Below are 21,829 nucleotides of genomic sequence, written 5' to 3'. Positions count from 1 at the left end.
CGGATGCCGAGGTTTATAATAAACGCGTAATAAAACGCTCTTGACATGTAATGGATCGCCTCTGCGCCTGCACATAAATTGTCGCCAATTACCATCTAACATGGAAGAAATGCGTGTTGGAAGACGATCGTAAATTTTACTGCGTAGCTGTATTCTGGGATTGTTTTATTTTATTACTTCTCAAAAGCGGGGCTTTCTTAATGTCATTTCCATGCTTTTAGCAGAGTTGTCGATGCTGCTTGGCTTTTTCCGAGCTGTACGCTTTTTTACTTCCGACCGTGGTAGTAACGATATTATGGTCACATATTTCCAATGCTGCATTTCCTCAAGAATCTACAGCTTCCTATGTATTGGACTACATACAGACGTAGCTAAAATTCTGATGTAGTCTTACGGAGTTGGACCACTTGTAAAATATAACATTTGAGAACTTCCTACGCAATTCAAGTCCTATGTGCTTCCAAGGCGAGCATTGATTTGATTTTGAGGTAGGATTGGCAGTTACAATTTTGAAACTACTAGACAGTTACAATAATTTTCAAATGACTAAATTTTTTTTTTCAATAAACAAACATTTGCCAGTTAAACAATATGCAGGCAGTATGTGCGAACCTATATACATTGCACGCCCCTGAACGCAATTAACGGACATGGGTGTTCCATGGTTGTGACACTCCTACTTCCATAATTGCACGTCACCATAATGTAGCCATAGTGGCGTAGACTATCACTCGACTGTTTTAAGTTCGAATCCTAGCTAGGGCACACATAAATCACTATGTAGGTACCAAAATATTGTTGCCCAGTTTCAATAGAGCATAGTAGGCTTGAATCAACCTGATTATCTGAAGAATGTACATGTATTATGCCAATCTGATAGAGCCATGTCAGAAGCTTATGGCTTACACCAGTGTTTTTCAACCTGTGGGTCACGACCCCCAGGGGGAAGCCTCTATAGGGGGGTCGGTCGGTTGGGGGGTCGCCAAAATTTGTTTCATACTAGGGGGTCGTGTCATGAAAAAAGTTGAAAACACTGGCTTACACGATAGATTCTTATGTTTATATAGATCGTAAGAGCCATAGAATAGAAAGGAAGAAAAATACACCATGGTTTTTCTGTCACAGGTTGTGTGGTCATATCACGCGTGCCGACGCAGCATAGCGCAATGCCTCTGCAACGAGTAGTTACGGCATGCTAAAAACTATTGACCGAGGTCATAGTACTTACTTGTACGAGTATTAACATGAAATTATTGTGGTGTGTGTCACGTTTTATGTCGATAAATATTTTTAAGCTTCTTCATAAAAAACTCCGCTCTCTAGTTTAAAAGATAATGGATCATCATACTCAAATATATAAGAATAAATAATTAACTACCGGATAAAAATTGCTGGTGAACGTTATCCCGATTGAAATTATATGTTTTTAGTTCAAATTTCAAATATAATAGGCGGTAGGCCTAATTATCTTAAGCGCTATCGTTTTAAACAAAACTGGAAAAAATGTTACTCCCAATTGGACTCAAGCTTCTCAAAATTCCACAGTATCGCGAAGATTAAAATCTTTAAACTACTTGCTTTTGATTGAATCATTATTTAAGTAGGACAATCAAAATGTTTTTCGAAATCGCTATTTTCAAATCGTGACCAAAAGCTAGGCCGGGCATGCAAGCAGAGTCATAAAAATAACCGTCCAGCCTTTTACCCATTATTTCCACTAAATGTAGAGTCGACGGCAGATCAGCCTACTTATGTATTTTTTTGCAAAATAGCACTTATCATATGCAGATAAGGTGCTGGGGTTTAGGTTAGGTTAGGCTTAGGTTATGTGCTGTCATCTGCACCTCACCGTGGCTCTCTCTCTCTGCCAACATGTTAGTTATCGAACTAATGTAATGAAGAGCTTATAAAAAATGAAACTAGTCAATATTAAACTATTATTGGTGTTTATATTCGAATCCCAACGGGGTACATTTTATTTTCAACTAGGTATACGAGTACCTATTACTGTATGTCAAATGTTACGCTCGTGCTTCAGAACTTTTGAAGTGAATTCATTTTGAATCACTTCTTCTTGTGTCTTTTTTACAAGCTTTATATTGACTTCACTTGTTAGTATGTGTGGGACAAATCTTGCAACTGAATTTAAGACCAGTTCTCCTCAACCGATTGAGCTGAAATTTGGTATACTTATGTAAGTACGATAACAATGCAATATTATGGTACCATTGAGCTGGTCTGATGATGGAGTCGGGAGGTGGCCATAGGAACTCCTAAACAAAACGGCGGAAACTCATCGAGTTTGGGTTCGTTGGATTTGTCTTTTTGAGCTTCTTTTTTCGTTGGAATGTCCAGGGTCCTGAGATTAAGATATAACTAAAAAGTGTAAAATAAATTATAAAAAAAATAAACTTTTTTAAAAACAAGCTTTTATTCTGAATTTCGAAAGCTTGTAGCGCAAACAGAGAAAAAGAGGAATAAATTCCATGCGCGATACAAGCTTTCGAAATTCAGAATAAAAGCTTGTTTTAAAAAAAGTTTATTTTTATTATAATTTTATTAAGATGTAACAATACTAACAATCCACACGAATCGTATTCACGACTGTAGTGATATTCAACGATCGCAATTGCGTGTCAATAACTTTGAGGGTTAAATTAGACTGGACAAAAGGTTTTGATCTATGAAAGACTAATTCAAATCAGAATAAATTAATTATTAGTTCCTCACTAAAAAGTGAACGTCGGCTTTAATTGTTATTGAAACTGTAATCTAATAATGCAGTCTAGATTGAATTAGAGATTCCGTCCGTTACTTGCCTACAGGCAATTTAGTTAGTAAATGAATCTAGATTTAATTATTTTAGAAAGCTGCGAGACTATGTAATGTAACTGGGTAATTTTCCCTTACAATAAGTAACGTTGGTTTGGTGGAAAAAAAAGGGAAAGACGATTGGTTGCACTCTAAGATCAACCGGGTAACATAGTTATTTATTTGTTATTTGCATGTTACATGGTGGTAACGGATCTCATTTTATACTGATCACAGTATACATGTCATGACATAGACCCCGTATTATACTACAAAATCAGACTGCGTATGATAACTTCGAGATTCAGAGATACTTTTTTTTTAAATGATTGTTTGACCTGATGGCTTAAAAAACATAGTGTAAATGAACTTTTGTATTAAGTAAATGTTACGGTACAACAAATACATCACGGAACCTTCTCAACGAGTCCAAAGTGGGCATAATGGTCACGTACTTTCCCAAAACATATTTCGTTCCGGTTTATTGTGCAGCATTCAAAGAGGGTATTCATATTTCAAAGAAAATACGTGTATAGGCTCTGACAAAGAGCACAAAACATGTCACACGTTTGAACGTGTTCGGGGCCGAGCTTATCCGACGTGCCATAAAAATAGCAAGAATAAATAAATAATCATATTGTCAAATAGAAACTTACGCCCGTATTCACAAACGATGCTTGCTTAAGTGAAGCAGCAAATCGAACCCACAACGTTGAATAAAGCTCTGTGATTGGTACGTGTCACCCTGTGCGTTCACGCGCATTGTGAGACCTCATAGTAATGTTTGTGGATACCAAGTAGTAAGGCCAACTTAGACTGCCTCTAATAAATATTACGTTTATAGTAACAGATACATTCATCATTATCATCATCATCATTTTAGTCAATAAGACTTCTAGAGTGATTTCTAGAAAGATTACTCGATTGGCCACGGCTTGCATCCACCGCCTCCCTGTAACCTTTGACAGTTAACTAAACTCAAATAAGAAAAATGGATCTTCATTTGTCACATCTAGACTTGAAAATAAAGCAAAGAAATATCACAGTTTACGCTAAAAGTCTTCAGAACCCAGCTTACATCTTACGTAAGGAAGTTATGTTTGACAACTGACTCTACTTTCACTTAACTCGCTTGTTTGAATTAAATTCCAGTATTTAACGCACGTCAATCAAAATGATGACGTAACGGTTGTTGATGGCGGTCGTATCGGTTACAACAACCGCAAGTCTTTTAAAAGAAAACTTTGAGACTGACTTTGGTCAAGAAGTCTTCACAATCAGAACATGTTTAGGCTAGGTCAGTCCACAGATCGCAGCAAAGTACTTTCTCAAATTACTAGGTGTGGTTTCGTCCAATAGATATTTCAAACCCGAGAACACGCAAGTGAAAGAATCAATTCCATTGTCATAACCGACTACTTAAACATTTGATTCGATACGAGACATGATTCTGTTCTGTGATGTCTTGTCACTAAGAAACTTCACTTTATATTAACTTAGCGTAGGTTTGTTGATTATTTACTTATTTACTGGAGCCCTTTGCAAAACAAAGAACTCAAATAATCAAAATAATAATAGATCTCGGAAAAGAATGAGCCGAAGCCCAATTCTTGGGTAGCCTCCACCCATTGAAAACCTATAAGTTAAAAGAAACCAGTTATTCCAAAGCACCCTTTACCTTAGCAGTTAATGGAAAGCTTTAAAAATTAAGTCCATAGTAGATATGTAGAAAAAAGACCTTTGAAAGAAGACAGAATCAACCCACAAAACCAATCTCGAAAGCATGCATACAAAGCGTTTAAGAAACCCCACCACCATTTAGCAAAGCCACCACCTTCGAAGCTTAGAAAAACTTAATACCACTTAATAAGGTTCATTATCAAATTCCCTTCACCAAAACACCAGCACCAGTTCCCAAACCTACTTCCAACGTAGTTGTCCATGCTCTCCTTCCTCACGATGACTGAGGACATCTTGGTGGCGTAGACGATGCAGCTGTCCAAGAACGAAGAGTGGGGGGCCACCACCAGAATGGGGGCCTCACTTCTGCTGGCTTGCCGGCCCCTGATGCTTATGGCCATGCCCCCCGCGAGGTATGACATCTTTCCGATGAAGCATATCAAGGGTTTCAGCGCCCTATGAAAATAATTAACGCTTAAATTTCTTAGCTTAGTTACTGATTGTGATTACTCTAGTGGGGGGTATAAATTTGGCAACCCGTCACTTACTTATGTAAGATTTTTTTCAGGGTAAAAGGTTTTTTACGAGTATCAACATTTGTGAGGTAGTATTTATGAAGAACTTAACTAGAACACCAATTATTATCTAAAGTTAATTAAGTATTATTATCTATTATGCAGGATTAATATTTTATATCTTCTAATGTTTGCAGGACATTTCAGAATACAGGTTCGCGTAAATTTTAAGTTAATAAGTATAAATTCCCATTAAAGTATAATATAAGAAAGAGTAAATAAGACGATGCAAACTTAAGTAAAGGCATTTATTCCTATAGATCCAATAGGAGAATCACGAAAATAAAATAAAAATTGAATATTTATAATAAACATCGACCGCGAAAGAAAAAGTTGCATAAATATTTTCAAATTCTAACTTCGTGGGTAACAATTGGTTTAGTGACCTACTTACATAAGTAGGTTCGAACTAGTTCGTTAATTTATAGTTCAACCATAAGTATTGATCCTTGATCCAATAAAATATTTTTAATTAGTTTTGATCTTTATCTGAATAAAGTTCAAACACAAAATATAACAGAAGGTAAACTCCATACTAAGCGCGTTCGAGCCACGCACACATAGACACCGCTCACGTACGCGTTATCAAGACTGTCTTGGACGAATGCGAGGCGCGACTGCGTTCGCTTGAGTGACGCTGCTCACGCGTTTGTGAAATTATTTTGTTTGTGCGAAAATGAGTGAACAACAAAAAACGGGTATTATAACATTTGTTAAGTAGATGGTTGCTTACACTCAACATTAAAAACTAAATTTTCATTTTTTAAACTACCAATTGATTCCGGGAGGTAAGTAAGGTATTTATTTGTATTTCAATAGTTCGTTTAACGTTGACAAATTGAAATCCAACTCAATTATTAGGAATATCGAAGTGTTTTAAAGAGGTTTTGGGAATGATTGGATAATAGTGTCAACCACCCAACTACATACTACGTGATACTACTTCCTTCTCGTGTATTTGTTTGCAAACAAACTATTACTATAATAATAACGTACTAAACATAACTACATAATAATATAAATATAATGTGGATATCTGTTATTGTCTTTCTTCCATAGTATTAAGAGTTACATTTTTCTATCATAACGAAATAAACGCAACACATGACAAGACAACCCTAGCGCGACGGCCGAGCGCAGGCTCGCGAAGCGAAGTACATACATGAGTTTACCTTCTGTTATATTTTGTGGTTCAAATGACGAAAGATTAAAAGGCCGAGGAAAGCTTTCTGTACCTTCAGGATGGTTTCTAAAAGCGTATCGCTAATGTATGAAATAAATTATAAACAACTTTTCAAATTGTCTATTCTAATCGATGCTTACAAAACGTAACTTCGATGGTTAGAATTATGTACTTTTGTCGCAAAATCGCTTCCAAGCTCGTACATTTAATTTTCAGTATTTAGCCTGATTACCGTCGTCCATACAAAACGAAAATAGCTCGACAAAGGCTGGAACTATAACAACAACATAGTGTTGTTCCGATGTCAATTACAATAATTTATGTCGATGTTTTTGAGACTTTGAAATTACTTTAATTGTTAGTTACCTTAAAATTTACTTAGAGTTTGGGCCACAAAGCAAAGATTACTCGTATGTGTGTCAATCATAAGAAATATTATTATCTTTTTTCTGTTAGTCTTATCTCATAGTGAAATTAGATTTTCTACTAATAAGGTGGTCATCTCAGCTTAGATGAGCCTCTTTCTCTCTCTGCCGAACCAAGTCTACGTAATTTTATAAAAAGCATATCACTATAATTTTCCCTTTGTAATTTTAACTGTAAGTTAGGTTAGGTTATTTTTATTAAACAATCTCAGAGTCTCTGCCTATCGAATATTGACTCTATATCGACAACTTTCCCAGCACTATTCTAAGCATCACACTACCGAGTGTTAACAATGAGAGAGCGTCCACACAGAACACAGAGCATTAAGAGCGTTCATCTGCGGACATTGCGAACAATACCGTATCGCCTATTGTTTGAGGTTTAAATTCAAATAACAAATATCAAGATGATGATGGTATTAGTTTGGGACCTCCAGTATTTATCCAGAAAAAAAATCCGTACATCGGTATGATGAACATTTATTACGCTTAGGTAATTCTTCATTGCATACTTTCTAACGCACGTATAATAATATTATCATACTATAAACTTTATGCGATTATAGTTAGTAATACGATGTTTTGATTTTCGAAAATTAGTAGTAGTAGAGTCTGGAGAAGCTAATCATCCTAATTCGATAGCGGGTTTGAACAATAAAAAGAAGCTTTGATGTTAATTATTAACGCCCGTTTCCTATATTCAATCCTTGTCCAAATCCGGATTACAACTGTCAAATTGAATTCAGTTTTAGATTATATTTCCAAAATGTTCGATGCATTTACACTTTAATATTGTTTAAAAGTCTTATAAACAATATAAAAATGTAAAAACATCAAAAACCGCAGATATTTTGGCCAAAAACATATTAAAATTTGACAGTTGACAATCCAAATCCGTCCAATTTGGATTAGGATTGAATATAGAAATCCAGCATAAATCATCATCAAAACCAGTTTTCAAGTTTCTTTACGTTGTCAAATTGTACAGCAACAGCAAATCAACTTCACATTTTGCATTGCAATATCGCACCTATTTCAACTTACATAAGAAACTAAAGTTTAACTTGATGTGCTGTCTTCTGTACTACAGTCAGCATCAAATAGTTCATGACACCCAAAGTAGCCAAAAATTTGCAACACGTCTTTGTAAAAGGAATAAGGTTGTGACTTGTGTTGTCAACTTTTGGCCACACTCTCCGAAGGGATCCCGATCACATCCCTAAGCAGGCTCTGGATTGGAACCCCCAAGGAAAACGCAAACGTGGTCACCTCAAGCAAACATGGCGGCGCACTGTAGCGGACGAGGCGAAGAAGATCGGCAAGACCTGGAGCGAGATCAAGCGCGAAGCTCAAGACCGAACGCGATGGAGGACTGTTGTGAACGCCCTCTGCCCCACCTAGAGGACATAGGACCTTAAGTCAAAGAAGTAAGTCAAGTCAACTTTTGGCAACTTTAGGTGTTACGAACTATTTGATACTGATTGTACCTACTATTTCAGAAGAAATGGAAATCAAATCTCTACCTCAACAAATCTAGCGGTATTTGTTCCACTAAACCGTCATCGTCATCATTCGAGATGACTTCTCACTCATCCTCATTAGCATTGCCATTCACAACGTCACGCGGTCCATTCACCCAACAGTCCATACAACTCATACAATTCACACAATATACGTATTTATGTGACGCATCATGTATTTTTGGACTTACTCTATGTAATCTACACGTGCTATGTCGTCGTAGTGAATGCGACATTATTGTAACACGTGTTTGGACAGCTATTAAAAGGTTTGAATTAATTGTTTTAATTATATAGTTATAATGCCTATAGTACGAGAGGGGACCGTAAGATACCCTACATCACTTGATACTTTGTACTATCTGCCAAATCGGAGTTTATTAGTTAACTAGCGGCCTCCCGCGACTTCGTACTCGTGGATCCCCTTAGGGGTGGAGTTTCGTAAAATCCTATCTTAGCGGATGCCTGCCTACGTCATAACATCTACTTGCATGCCTTTCAGCCTGATCCGTCCAGTGGTTTGGGCTGTGCGTTGATAGATCACTATGTCAGTCAGTCAGTCACCTTTGAGTTTTATATATTTAGATTGTCCCAAGCTAAGCACAACTTTTCTGAACGTGTGCTATGGACCATGAAGTTTATCTAAATATCAAGTGACGTAGGGTAACTTACAGTCCGCTCTCGTACTACTAAGGGATATCACCATAGCAGCAGAAAGAAACCAAGTGCGTAGGCTTCTTCTAATATGTTTAGCTTTAAACTCCCTGCAGACGGTTGATTTTTAAGTTGGGTCGACTTTCAATTTGTATAAGAAATAGGTGGATACCAAATCGGTGTAATGTGCGCACTTCCATACATGTTCATACAGATTAACAGCCCGACCAAACTATCGGCCGACAAAGAGTATGCAGTGAAGTAGGGAATTTTCCCCGTGATGTCGAGTACCTACCAGTACATTGTGAAATAGAAAATACCTACATATTTTTTTACACTATATACCCAGTGATTTCTATATTTTACAAGCTCATTCAATGGATCCATTAACAATACAAATAGTCACACAACTTAATTTCGATTCCCACTACATAATGTCAGTTATGGAACATCGCATTCGACAAACAACTTTAGTTGTTACTGCTTTGAGATAAGAACTTACCTCTCTGAATCATCTCATGATTGTACGCTCATCATCATCTTCATTTGGACAACAATGGAGTATTAAATTGACATAACAGTAACGCAAATGACAGTGTGGTGGGCCTTACCAATAACTTTATGAATATTGCTAACTTCATTAGGGATGGCATAGGGGAGACCGAGGAGGGTTGTGTTGTGACATTGTCGATTATTGGAAACCTAATAACTATCAGCTCGCAACAGCATTTATTTTGTTAACTCGAGACTTAAACTAAAAAATGCGCACTGTTTCGAGCTCGCTAGTAGTTAATAAGTTCTAAAAAATGTCACAACTCTCCTTGGTCTCCCCTACGTTCTATGTACGTGCCTGTAGTAGCGATTAACTTGCATACACGTCTACTTAGGCAACTACACTGCATGTCTGCATGACAAAACATAACATTAACTGAATACTGAAACGAAACTCAATGCCAAGTCTTTATATCTATGACTTTTTATCTTATCCATTGTGAAAATATGCTTTTTACCATGGTCTAAAGTTTCATTGCAATGGTGAAGAAAATGATAAAGGCTCTACTTTACGGAATTTGCATAATTACGCATCCTTTTCTTATTGTGTGTGTAATACACCCCTAGTGGTGTAGCTATTAATGCATACCCAAATGAGCAGAATAGTTCCCTAAATACGTATTAAGTTTCGTTTCAGTATTCAAATTGCATTTTCAAAAAACAACACACAGTCAAAACAAAAACCTAGCAAACAAAAAACAAAACGCGTCACAGCATACATAGAGCCTACAACGAAAATTAAAATCAAACAACGCAAAAACAAGCGAACAATAAGCTGAAAAGATTGAAAATTGTGGCACGACAAAACAAAAACAAAAAAGCTGGAATTGAAGCAAACAAACAAATAGTGACCAACAACATAGTGACTAACGACGGAATGCAAACACACATGACAATATATTTAGATGTGGTAAGCTTACTCCCCAATACGAATGAGACAGTATTATAAGCTAAAATTGTTTAGAATATTTGATTTTCAGTAATATTTATAATCTGAAACATGCTAATATATAGCCCGGTTTCTGAATTGAGAATTGGAATCAAGGATGGATTTAATATGAAAAGTTTATAAGATAAAAGATGAGCAATTCGAAAACCGGACTAGTAACATTTTGGCCCATGATATTTAAAAGTGTAGTCTTGGTGGTGATAAAAACTAACGTAGCCGATTTTGTAAGAAGAGATTTGGGCTCAGTTGCACCATCTTATTTTAACCGTAATAATAACAATAACTGGTGCTTTTTGTATGGAATTTGACAGTTTTTTGTCGTTTGTCAAAGTTAAAGTAAGATGGTGCAACTCAGCCTGTGTCTTTAAAAGCTTTCGTTTCAGCCATATGACGTCCACTGCTGGACAAAGGCCTACCCCAAGGCTTTCCATAACGACCGGTCCTGTGCTGCCCGCGTCCAGGTTCTTCCCGCTTTAAAGGCAATAAATATTTTCGTACAAAATCGCCATAGATAAGGTTGAGGGGAGCAAGCTTACTATCTTCTACTGCACTGTGCTTAAAACATGCCACTGCAACCAATGTTCGTATCTGTCGAAACCGCTGAGAAACTCATTGTTCACTATCCAAAACAATAGAAGGTGAGGAGTTTGAAGATTACGTAGTTCGTTAGTTCATTATTCCGTAATTTCTTAAATAATAATTTTCACTTTCGTTTTCCAATTTTGGAGTGAACTGTTTTAGACACAGAATCTTAATTATCTTTTTAACGCGACACCCAAGTAAAGAAATAAGTCAATAATATATATAAATATTAGATCCATGTCAATATTATAAGTAACCACACTCTTCTTATGTCAAATCAAATACAGCCCTTAGAATGGCTCTCTCTTAGATCTATCATGAAATGCTGGCCACTTCGTCTCTATAAAAAAAAGGATGATGGGCATATTGGGCGTTAAACCAACAGAAACAAAAAGTATACTAAATTAAAGCTTAATACTAGTACTTCATTTCATAGTATGACAACAATCCTGAAATACGCCGGGATATGGAGATATACCTTGATTTTTTAGAATCCAGCAGAGATGTAAACAAACACTTTCATACACAATTACACCATAATCACTTACGTGTTCATAATATCATACACATTATTTAACAAGCCCATGAAACCAACTTTATTTTCACGTTTAAACAAGTTTGAAATCAATCTTTAAAACAACTTATTTTAGCAAAATACGTGGACGATGAAAATTTGTGAGACTTTTCAAATTGACTTGACGTTTAAAATCATGTGTTATCTCCATATTGTCTATGACTTGTCTCTGACACATCAGTGCTGTAACCTGTGAGTCATAGACAATAATCTGTAAATTTAATCGATATTATTTTAAGTATTCACTTATTCCGATTACTGATTAATTTTAAATAAAAAATATACGATACTTTGTTTAGTTTTCCAGCGATAACTTCGACAATATTGGAGATAACGTAAAATTATTTTTCTACTTTTAGTGTATACTTTTTCGGAGTCAGTTTAATTTTTAGTCGGTTTTATTTAAACGAAATTATTTTACTTTTTTATGCAACTATGCTTACGTATTGTTCAATTGCTTATTTTCCTATATAAGTAAATAAAATAAAAGAAAATAAAAATCTTCTTTCAATGAGGGTTTTCGCGATTGAAAATTCCGCCAGGTGGCAATACGTAGACGCGAGGTCCAAATGCTGCGTGATTGGTGGATTTTGACATATCTGTCAATGTCATGTCAAAAATAACCAATCATGCAGGATTTGGACCTCGCGCTGCGTGATTGGTGGATTTTGACATATTATTATCTGTCAATGTCATGTCAAAAATAACCAATCATGCAGGATTTGGACCTCGCGCTGCGTGATTGGTGGATTTTGACATATCTGTCAATGTCATGTCAAAAATAACCAATCATGCAGCATTTGGACCTCGCGTCTACGTATTGCCACCTGGCGGAATTTTCAATCGCGAAAACCCTCATTGATAGCATCTTAAATTACCTCCCTAGCGGAATAGAGCAACAAAGAACTGAGCGAGCGAGATGTCACTAGTAGCAACACTGTCAAACAGAACTTTTTGCAACTATTTGAAGTTTAATAACTTTACGGATATCATTGATTGTTTTACTGTCCAGTGTGTTTTTTTATTACATCTGTGCATACAGTTTGTTTCCTGTTCTCGAAAAGGTCATAATCAGTTCACATTCAATGTTGCGACTTTGTTGCACATTTTTAGTATTTTGACGATCACCCGGCGATGATACGCAAGTACTACAATATTTCACTTCGCGATTAACGAGAGGTTTTGTCGCATCACTACTTCACAGACTAAAAATATTTTCATGTCAGTTGGCCATTTTTGATGACATTTCTGCTGATTTCTAAAAAATTAGACTGTAGAGGTCGTTGAATATGCAAAGTTTCCATAGTATTTCACATCACATTAGGATAATAAAAATAGTATTAGGTCAATTAGATTGCTTTTATCGATCATATTGAGAGTATTGTATCATATCCTACAATCGATTCTATCGATTTAGTAAGTATGTATACCGAATAAATCATAATCGATTATTCGATTGCAATAATCGATTATATTGCTGAAAATAAGGAATTGAATTAACAATCAAATGATAGTAATGATGGTAATCAATAAAATCGATTAATCGAATTGTTAATCGATAAATCGTTATTTGGCAATATCGATTAATAATCGATCCGTGATCGATTATGCGACAACACTACAACTTAACTGGTAGAAATCCCATTGAAACATGACTGTGTTCATGTCATTTCTCTAAATGGTACCTAGGTATGGTCCTACGCTTATAATGTAGAACATGGTTTAAATATACCATTTGTTGGCCCCACTCCTGAACTGTTGGACATAATAATGGATAAATAACTTAATGTATTTAAAATGTAAGTAGATAAGTATATTAATTAATAATATTTTTTGTTTGCGCAATAAAGCACCTATTACTATTACACATTATGTCAATTTCCAAGCAAACCCGGGAGTTTTTGGTAGTTATTTATATGAAAATATATTTCTGATATTAAGTCCTAACAAATAATAGTAGTTACATTTCTGTTGGTTTTACGCCCAGATTCCATAGAAAAGTGCCCATCATCCTTTAGAGCGTTTGTTGTTTGATAAAAAGGCATCTCAAACGACGTGAATGTCTACAGCTTCCTCATTGGCCCTAGAGCAATTCCAAGTATACCATCAATAAAATAATCCACCGTGTGTTACACATACATATCGGGACGTAGTTCGAAAACGGTTCGAAATAAAGCTTTGAAAGATTTGAAGTCGGGTTTTTTTATTCGACTTTAATTTATAAGATATAAAACATTGATGTAGCTTAAATATTTACGAAGATACAGATGTGTCAACTGGAGACACGGTACTGCAGCTCGCACATAGTTTTTTGATCGTGGTTTTAACAGTATTTGAGCTAAAGTCTTGAAAATTGGAAAGCCTGCTATTTGGATTCGACTGTAATTTTTGAGGTAGGTATAATACATTATCGTAGCATAAATATTTACGAAGATACAGATGTGTCAGCTGGGGACACGTGTACACACAGAAAACAACTCATAGTTATGAAGTTCTAATGGCTCTAAATGAATGACTGAGAGGTTTGATGACTCTAATTAGGCTTTTATTGATGGTATACTTGGAATTGCTATAGGGCCAATGAGGAAGCTGTAGACATTCACGTTCTCAAACGTAGTATGGTACGAACCTCGCCGCTACGCTTTTGTGGATATTGATTTTAGGCAGTATGTAGTACCGCTATTGCGCAACAAGCCGATTCATACCTATATTTAGTCGATATCAAACGCTAAACATAACAATCCATTCGCAAACTTATTATAACTATGTTATAACTCTTCATAATATTTTATTAGTTGCTATTGATTATACTATCGCGTTAATAACGTTACAATTAATTACATTATGCAACGCGAACGGTTATAAATAATTATTGATACTATTCAAGTTGTTATGGTAAACCAAATAAGAGTGGTGGAACTACTTTATAAAATAACTAGTCTCAAAGTCGAAAGCCATTTTTGAAAAAAAAATCACAAGCAATATTAGAAGACAAAACAAATAAACAAAACAAAAAAGAACACAAAACAACTCTACATAACCGAAATTTCTCATGAACTTTTCCTTTACTGTTTTGAGCGTGCCAAGTATTAAAATATATCCAGAACAATCGAGTTAACTCAAGCAGTTTCGACACCACAATCCAAAGACCTACGTCCAATAAACGGCAGCCGCGCCGTATCAGCTTTGGCCACCACGCTCGGGGCCCCCAGACAGACTATAGCGATGGCGTCGAAGAAGCTCGAGTGGGGGGCCATGACCACCACGGGAGCCTCCCGGGGGTCCGAAGGGATGTGCTGCTTCCCACGCATGCGGACCCGGTGAAATCCGGCAGCCACCACCACCAGCCGCATTAGAGACAGGATGGAGAAGCGAAGCTTGCTGAAACGAAAGTGTTAACTGTACCCTAAAGAATTTAATAGAATGTATTCCAACTCATCCCAAAAAGTAGCACCGTCTTGCAACTGGAGTAATCCAATAGCATCTTTTGCAAGACAAAAGATCATATTAAAAAAAATCCCTCCTCACAACATAGGTTGGAATGTTGCTGGTCTCAAAACGATGGAAAAGTCATTTCATCTATTTTTCATTTTGATTGGCTTAGGCTGAGTTCCACTAACTTACTTTGGTGCCATTCACGAAGACGCGCCCCAACAATTTTTGGTCGAGGGAAGCGCCGGGTGCGGGGAGTTTGATCCGAGCAATCCGAGCGTCATTATTGTAGTGTGCGTGTGCACTCATGGATAATTTAGCGTGTACCGATAACACTCAAACATTAGCGGAAGAATGGTGGGGCGCGTCTTCGTGGATGGCACTATCTATAACAATAACCGATGCTTATTTTTCTATAGAGATTGACAAATTTTTCACGTTTGTTAAAGTTAAAGTAAGATAGTGCAACTCAGCCTTATTTATAGGTAAAAAAACTTTACGAATTCCTTTACTTACCGAATAACTATGAGTAATTTGTGACCTTGAACTAGGTACTACCTTGCCGAACGCAATAAAAAAACAGAAAGATAAAAAAGCTTTTACAGTTCTACTAGCTATACACCAACTAGCGATTGGAAGGAATACCTATCATCGAAAAGTTATACGAGTATAATGAAATAGAAGAACTCAAAATAAGTTCGTAGGTCGATTTAAAACCTTGTGCGTGCTCTTTCGCTCTTAGGCTGAGTTGCACCACCTAATTTTTTTTTTTAATGGCAACCAAACCTCTCTGGGAGGTTTATTTCTGCCAATGTCGAGTGAAAATTGACATAGTTATCAACAGAACGTGGGTGTTTCAGTTCTATTGGATTTTTCATGGATTCCGTGGAGTTAAGTATGCCCGTAAGCAGATTTCAAGACGCCACCGGGTCCAAAGCGGGTTGTTCATACGACAACCCACTCGACCATACTTCCCGTTCAACTACCCTCCACGGAATCCAACCTAATTTTAACCGTAACTGTAACGTTTTGTGTATTGAATTTGACAGATTTTTGACGTTTGTCAAAATTAAAGTAAGATGGTGCAACCCAGCTTTAATCTAAATTATGTAGTAAGTATATTTTACACCGAGCCACCTGGAGACGCTTGATACGGAGGGCCGCCCCAAATAAAATGGGAATGGGCCAGGCAAAGAAGAAGTACATTTTACACTTCGATCAATGTTGATTGAAGAAGACACCAAGCCGCTCTTTGTCTAATAAAATTTCCAAAACCTCATTGGGATGTAGGAAACAGCAAATAAAATTATTTTTTATTTAATTTTTTTTTATGCTAGACAAGGCAGGTATTATAACACCATGAAATCAACTTTGAGATTGAATTAGCGTTGTCAACGATGTCAACCTAAAAGTTTGTCTGTTTTCATTATAAATCTAAGTAATTTAATGTTATTTATTAATCTTTAGTTTTCATTGAATATTTCAAAGTCAACTTTTTCTTTTAAATGAAAATTCTATCTATCCTTGTCACTCAACTAGAAAGAAAGACAGCAACAGAAATTCAATAACATTACTCTATGGAGTAACCCATTTAGTAGGTCTATTCAACTTTGATCACCTGGATTTAATCACCCAGATGATTTTGGTATCCTTTGATCACCCATAGAAAGGAAGTCCACATTGATAACCTAGGTGAACTTACCCATGGATGATCAAAGGACACCAAAGTGTCACCTGGAATCCACTTTGATCACCTGGGTAATCAAATCCAGGTGATCAAAATGGAATAGATCATTTAGTAAAGTCACATCCATCTACCACAAAATAACTTTCCTCCATTAACATTGAACTTTACCTACAACTAAACTAAACCATTAAATATAAAAATAACAGAGAAAACAAATCGTTAATGGGTTGATGGGTTGATCAAAGTATCGACTAAATGCCACCATGAGAATTCGTTCAGGTCAAATTTCATCCCATAAGCACCTTTCCCATGGGTATTATTATCTCCAACACCTATAATTGAAGGTAAAATTGATATATCATGAAATGTGTCTAAAATGGCCATCAAAGAAGTAGTTACAGATATAAATTGCTTTGTAACATTGTAACAGTACTCCAACTGAATATAAGTGAACATGATAAGACGATAGAAACGATAAGGAAATAGTTTTGATTGCTTATAAGTATTAAAATAATGTGAAGTGTAGCTATGAAGGGTACAAAATAAACATTGAACAGACAATACCACATCAAGCTAAAAACTATACAGGGTGAAATTTTGTAATGCCACCTGAAGAAAAGTACTCTTACGCCCGTATTTTCAAACGATGCTTGCTTAAGTGAAGCAGCCAATCGAACGCACAGCGTTAAATAGAGCTCTGTGATTGGTTCGTGTGTCACGCTATGCGTCTGTGCGACGCGCACTGTGAGACCTCATAGTAATATTTTTGAATACTGTAGATAGAAAATTTTACTTAAAGAAAACATTCCATTATTTTTGAAAAGAAAGAGAACTTCATTCAAAAACGCAGAAAGGAAAAATATAGGGAAAAAATGTTCAAACAATTTTCACGCGTACGAAGTCGCAGACATAGCTAGTGACATCATAACACGCATACACATAGTAGGTAGCTAATGCAAGAAATTTCTCTTTGCGATGGCTTTTTCCATCGTTCCGGAATTTATAAATCTTGCAACTTTCCCACAACATGGAAGGTTTTAGCATCGGTCTAATAATTTCAATAATGCTAGAGATGACCCTGCTAACATTATGACCTACATGCACACTTGTCTCTATTTCATTTTTAGTGACAGTTGAAATGCCAAAGTGCGAGTCTTACTTTAGTATTCTAGTAGGCAACATAAATCTTCAAGCACTAAAGCGGTTAATATTGTTCTCCAAAATTTCATAAAACCCTAAAACTGCGAAATCCAATAGTGTTTCTGTTGGGTGAGTCCTATAAGTACGGTCACAGATTCTCCTATTTTATGTACAAAACCGGAGATTAATTTATTAAAACTATGTAAAGTTTTGTGCTGTTAATTACTTACGGCGGATTGCTACAATCAACCCCAAACAAAATCGGTCCTTCAACTGTCAAATTTCAATCTGTTTTAGTCAAAATATCAGTTTTCGATATTATTAAATTTTCATTATTGTTCATAAGACTATTTAAACAAAATGAAAGAGTAAAAGCATCTAATATCATGGATCATCGAAAACAAGTTGTATTTTGACAATGAGGATCAGTACTGTTGTAGAAAATTCAATAAAACTAGTATCTACGTTAATCTTTAAGACATAAGAAAGATATATCTTTTTGAATTATCCAAATCGGACCATTACTTACGAAGATATTAAGTAATAAACATAGGCCGTTTTTGCCGCTAAAAGTCAACGTACGCAGGGCCGCGTGACGTCATTATATCCGAATCGAGCGCAGCCGGCGTACTATTGGGATGGAAAATATTTTTTTCCTGCTAAACTATCAGTTTTAGAAAAAAACTTTTAATAACATTTATTCATCAAAATAAAGTAACCTATCGACCAGTAATTTTTAAAAATAAAAATAGTGAAAAATAAGTATCGCTATGTCCAAAAACCACATTTTCATAGGATTCGATGCAATGCGGAGACGCGGTTGGGGGTGAGTGTAACTTAATGATTGTTTGTATTGAACATAATAATACATAATATGATGCTAATACCCAGTTTCTGGCCTGGGGGGGGGGGGGGATAAGTCATACCCAGCTTATAGCCTGGGGGGAGGGGCAAGCCTTACCCAGCTTCTGGCCTTGGGGGGGGGGGGGGGTCAAGTCATACCCAGTTTCTGGCCTGGGGGGGGGGGACAAGTCATACCCAGTTTCTGGCATTTCTGGCATGGGGGGGGGGGTCATACCCAGTTTCTGGCATGGGGGGGGGGTCATACCCAGTTTCTGGCATGGGGGGGGGGGTCATACCCAGCTTCTGGCCGAAGGGGAGTCATATCAAGCTTATGCTTATGGCCTGGGGGGAGGTGCAAGCCTTACCCAGCTTCTGACCTGGGGGGAGGGGGAGGGGTCAAGTCATACCCAGTTTCGGGCCTGGAGAGGGGTAAATCATACCCAACTTCTGGCCGAGGGGGAAGTCATGCCCAGCTTATGACCTGGGGAGAGGAGGGGGGCGGGGGAGTCATACCCAGCTTCTAGGCTAAGATTAAATAGATTTCCAGGAGGGAGCAGCTGTCCTTTCCTGCAGCAGCTGGCCCGCCCATGGGAACGGCGAATAGATAGGTAGGTACGTAGGTTTAACTCAGAAAAACTAAATAACAGGTAGGTATTGCGTGTACCTACATCGAAATGATCTTCATAGCAATGTCTTGTAGCCTAGGCAGAGTGTATCTGCCTCAGCTATACCTTATTGTTAGAAGTAAATAAATTAATACTTATACATTTTTATATTTTACTTGGAAGAAGATATTATGACTCTAACAACACTTATGAACACTTTATTTGAATAAATCGCCAAATATACCACCGCGGAGACCCCAATCGCGTCTCTGCATTCCATTGAATCGTATGAGCGTATGGATTTTTTGCGGTATTTTTCACAATTTCTATTTTTTTAAATTACCTATCGATAGCTTACTTTATTCTGATGAATAAATGTCATTACAAGTTTTTCTCTAAAACTGATAGTTTGGCTAGAAAAAAATATTTTCTATCCACGCAGTACGCCGGCAGCGTTCGGATCGGATATAGTGACGTCATCGTCCCCGCGCCGGGCGGTCAGTGAACTTTTTTAGTAATTTGGCCATAACTTCGTCAATTTTTGTCGTAGAACAAAAATTTTTGGACTGTGTATTAAGGATTTCTTAGCCCTATAAATCTGCATTCACAGCTAAAAATCGAAATGATCCTCATTGACGGGTGGTGGATTTTGATTGGGATTAATTATACTATAATTATTATAGCAATCCGACGTTAAATTTACTAATTAACCTACTGGTTCACATCAAAAAACTACTTAGGCCGGGTTGCACCATCTCACTTTAACTTTGACAAACGTCAGAAATCTGTCAAACTCCATACAAAAAGCACCGGTTATCGTTGTAGTTAGGTGGTGCAACTCAGCCTTAGATTGTGTTTACTTACTAACATTTCAACGATACAGCCCACTCATAGTTACTGTTACAGAAGCAGTACCACAGATGATTAATGGACTTTCCTAACTGATTTTCGTCATTAACGTAACAACATTTCAAACAGTTGACATGATTACAATCGTGGATCGTATATTACTTTCAGTGACCGCTTCCATCATTAATCAAGTTTCTTGACTAGTTTTTTAGAGTAGAAGAGTGACGTTGAGGTTCCACGGCACTATTGAGCTTCCCCACGATAAAAAAAACAACAACACCTTTTGGTATTTACAACAATTTGGTAAACATCATCATCATCATCATCATTTCAGCCATAGGACGTCCACTGTTGAACAAAGACCTCCCCCAATGGGAATTTATCGGTTTTTTAAATAACCTATGACACTCAGCAATAATGTGGCTTTCTATTGGTGAAATAATTTTTAAAATCGGTTCAGTAGATGCCGAAATTACCCCTTACAATTTAACAAATATTGTATATTTGTCTTTCTTTACCTCTTTATAATGTTAGTATAGATGAGTATTTGGTAATGATCAATGAGAAAAAAACGAATCAGCTTAGTAGACTCGTACTTTAAGAAAAACGTTATCATAGAGAGAGAAGATTTAATTTAATTTTTATTTATTACTAGCTTTTGCCCGCGGCTTCACCCGCGTGAAATTTAGTTTGTCACAGATCGTCATAAATTATAGCCTATATGTTATTCAGGGTTATAAACAATAATACTGTAAAGTTACATCAAAATCCGTTCAGTAGTTTTTGCGTGAAAGAGCAACAAACATCCAGACATCCAGACATCCAAACTTTCGCATTTATAATATTAGTAAGAAATAAGATAAGATAGCCAAATTAATGTGTATGTCATTGTCATTGCAATTACCTTGCATAATTATTATGCTTATCTAATAAATTCCTTTATTATAATAACCAGCGAACTATAATTTGTCGGAAAATCGCTCCTATTTACATAATATGATACAGTGCTTACTTAACTCTATGTGCCTTAACTTGTAATAACAGTTTTAGGGATCAAAATACCGACAGTATGGAACCTTGGACTTTACCAATATTGCGTGACTTTTCTCTTCTAATTTCAATATGCACGACAGAGTCCATAATGATATTATGTAGCCTAAAGCCTTATTTAACTACCCCATATAACATTATGGTGATGACAATAAATTTTAATATCATACATATCTGTAATCTATATCCTTCACATTGCTATAATACATAGGTTGAATAGATGGTCATTAAGTTGATGGGTTTGTATTTCGAAGCAGACACGGTCCGGCCGGCATTTGGCGTTTGCTTGTGTCAGCCCTTTCACTTCGCCACAACAGTTCCACGGCGAAACACTTGAATTAATTGTTGTTGTTGCTAATCACGATCTCTCTTTTACATGTGAGGTCTAAGGTGGTAACGGTTGTGACGAGAAAAAAGGATATTGCTAAGATTGTTTGCTAGTTGGCCTCCTGTCACAAAAAAAAAATATTGTAATAATTAAATGATATTAGGAAGTAATCTTATTAAAATCTATTCTAGATTTTTCAGTCTTCGATCCTTATGTACCTACTTTTTGGAAATTTGATTAAAAATAAAGAATTTCAATGGATGTAGGAGATAATATATTATAACTAAAACCTTTTGTCATTTTGTCTCCTTCATTTCACAAAATCATCAATTGATAAGAAGTGACATTGTGCACAATAAAAGCTAAAATGTGTCAACATAAAGCAACAGT

At 36.4% G+C, this 21,829-nt stretch overlaps 1 protein-coding gene across 1 annotated transcript in view; it reads right to left on the bottom strand.

Annotated features, from left to right (window-relative positions):
* LOC135077344 (lysophosphatidylcholine acyltransferase) overlaps nucleotides 1-21,829 on the bottom strand; it is a 49,147-nt gene that overhangs the window by 13,606 nt on the left and 13,712 nt on the right. The window contains exon 3 of the mRNA XM_063971869.1: nucleotides 14,660-14,886. Within this exon, the coding sequence (XP_063827939.1) occupies nucleotides 14,660-14,886 (227 nt within the window). The remainder of the gene's footprint in view (nucleotides 1-14,659; nucleotides 14,887-21,829) is intronic.

The sequence above is a fragment of the Ostrinia nubilalis genome, chromosome 13 (genome assembly GCF_963855985.1).
Source record: "Ostrinia nubilalis chromosome 13, ilOstNubi1.1, whole genome shotgun sequence".
In the NCBI taxonomy this organism is placed as follows: Eukaryota; Metazoa; Arthropoda; class Insecta; order Lepidoptera; family Crambidae; genus Ostrinia; species Ostrinia nubilalis.
Note: the sequence above shows the minus strand (reverse complement) of the source record. Positions and strands in the feature narration are given on the sequence as shown.